Source organism: Meleagris gallopavo, chromosome 4, assembly GCF_000146605.3.
Source record: "Meleagris gallopavo isolate NT-WF06-2002-E0010 breed Aviagen turkey brand Nicholas breeding stock chromosome 4, Turkey_5.1, whole genome shotgun sequence".
Taxonomy (NCBI): domain Eukaryota; kingdom Metazoa; phylum Chordata; class Aves; order Galliformes; family Phasianidae; genus Meleagris; species Meleagris gallopavo.
The window spans coordinates 39,516,239-39,517,395 of NC_015014.2; the positions used below are offsets into that span (position 1 = coordinate 39,516,239).

The 1,157-nt window shown below is 49.1% G+C and overlaps 1 protein-coding gene across 1 annotated transcript in view; it reads right to left on the reverse strand.

The window, feature by feature from the left end:
• Positions 1–265, reverse strand: part of LAMTOR3 (late endosomal/lysosomal adaptor, MAPK and MTOR activator 3) — a 5,160-nt gene extending 4,895 nt beyond the window's left edge. Inside the window, exon 1 of the mRNA XM_010710104.2 lies at positions 207–265. Coding sequence (XP_010708406.1) covers positions 207–265 — 59 coding nt within the window. The remainder of the gene's footprint in view (positions 1–206) is intronic.
• Positions 266–1,157: the final 892 nt, after the last annotated feature.

The window sequence follows — 1,157 nt, forward strand, 5'->3', positions numbered from 1 at the left end:
GGCCCCGGCTCCGGAGGCCGGTTCGCAGAGCAGCGACGGGAAGGCGCTGCGCAGCACGGAGGCGCGCGCAGTTACGACACGCTGCTGCACGAGGGATGCGGCGGCAGCACGGCTGTGCCGGCGGCAGGAGCGGCGCTGCGCCGAGCGTCACCGCGCGGCGGTGGCTGAGCCGGCTGAGCACGCCCGGCTGAGGCTGTTTCACTTACAGCGTCCGGAATCGGCGCGTTAACTGCAGTTGGTACGCCGGAATGTTCGGCTTTACCATTGCGCGTCCCCTCCGCTCAGTTTGACAGAAGAAAGGATAGAAACTGTTGAGGGGTGAGACCAAACGCAAACAACCTTTAAAAACATAGTCTTGCCCTCCTTTTACAGCACTCACTATATTACATTAAAAACATATATAATAACCGCCTTTACAATACATCTGTTAGATATCTATGAAGATAATTTTCTACCTTTTCTTGGAAGCTTTGAAAATAATTACGACTGCTTAAAAAAATAACTGTTTCAGCCTGAGGGAAGACCTTGCAGGGAACCGCTGGTGGGATGGGCACACAGACTGGAACCGCTGGTCAGAAGGGCACACAGAACTCGCTGGTGCCCCAGGGTGCTCCAGAACGAGAACAGATCCCGCTGCTGGATCTCAGCAGGTGCAAATCACCTCCCCTTTGCGTTATGGCACATCAGTTATGGCACAGGCAAACATTTCTGCTTTTTGTGGGACTTCCCTGCTGGCCCTTTTATAGGAGAAATCAACTCACGCTGTCTTAAATCCGGGATGAAACACGGGTCAGAAGTGAATAAGAAAGGAAGGAGTTAACCCTAAGCAGCTGGAGAAGTTGAGGGATTTTTAGTCAGGCTGCTCAAAACCACAGTTTTATTTTCTCCTTTTCTTTCCAATCTCTTCTATAATTTAATGAGAACGTTACCTTCTGAGAAAAGGTCAGCTGAAAGATTCCGGGACTCCACACTCTTCAATTAGCATCTCACTCTTAGGAAAATGTGCTCTGAACTTTCCAGCACATTTCATTTAACAAAACCAGGGAAGATAATGACATTTCTGAAGAGAAGAACCTTCAGGCTTCAGAGAAAAAAAGGAACAATCACAAGGAGAGATACACCCACTGGAAATATTAAAAGAATGTTTGCAGACCACA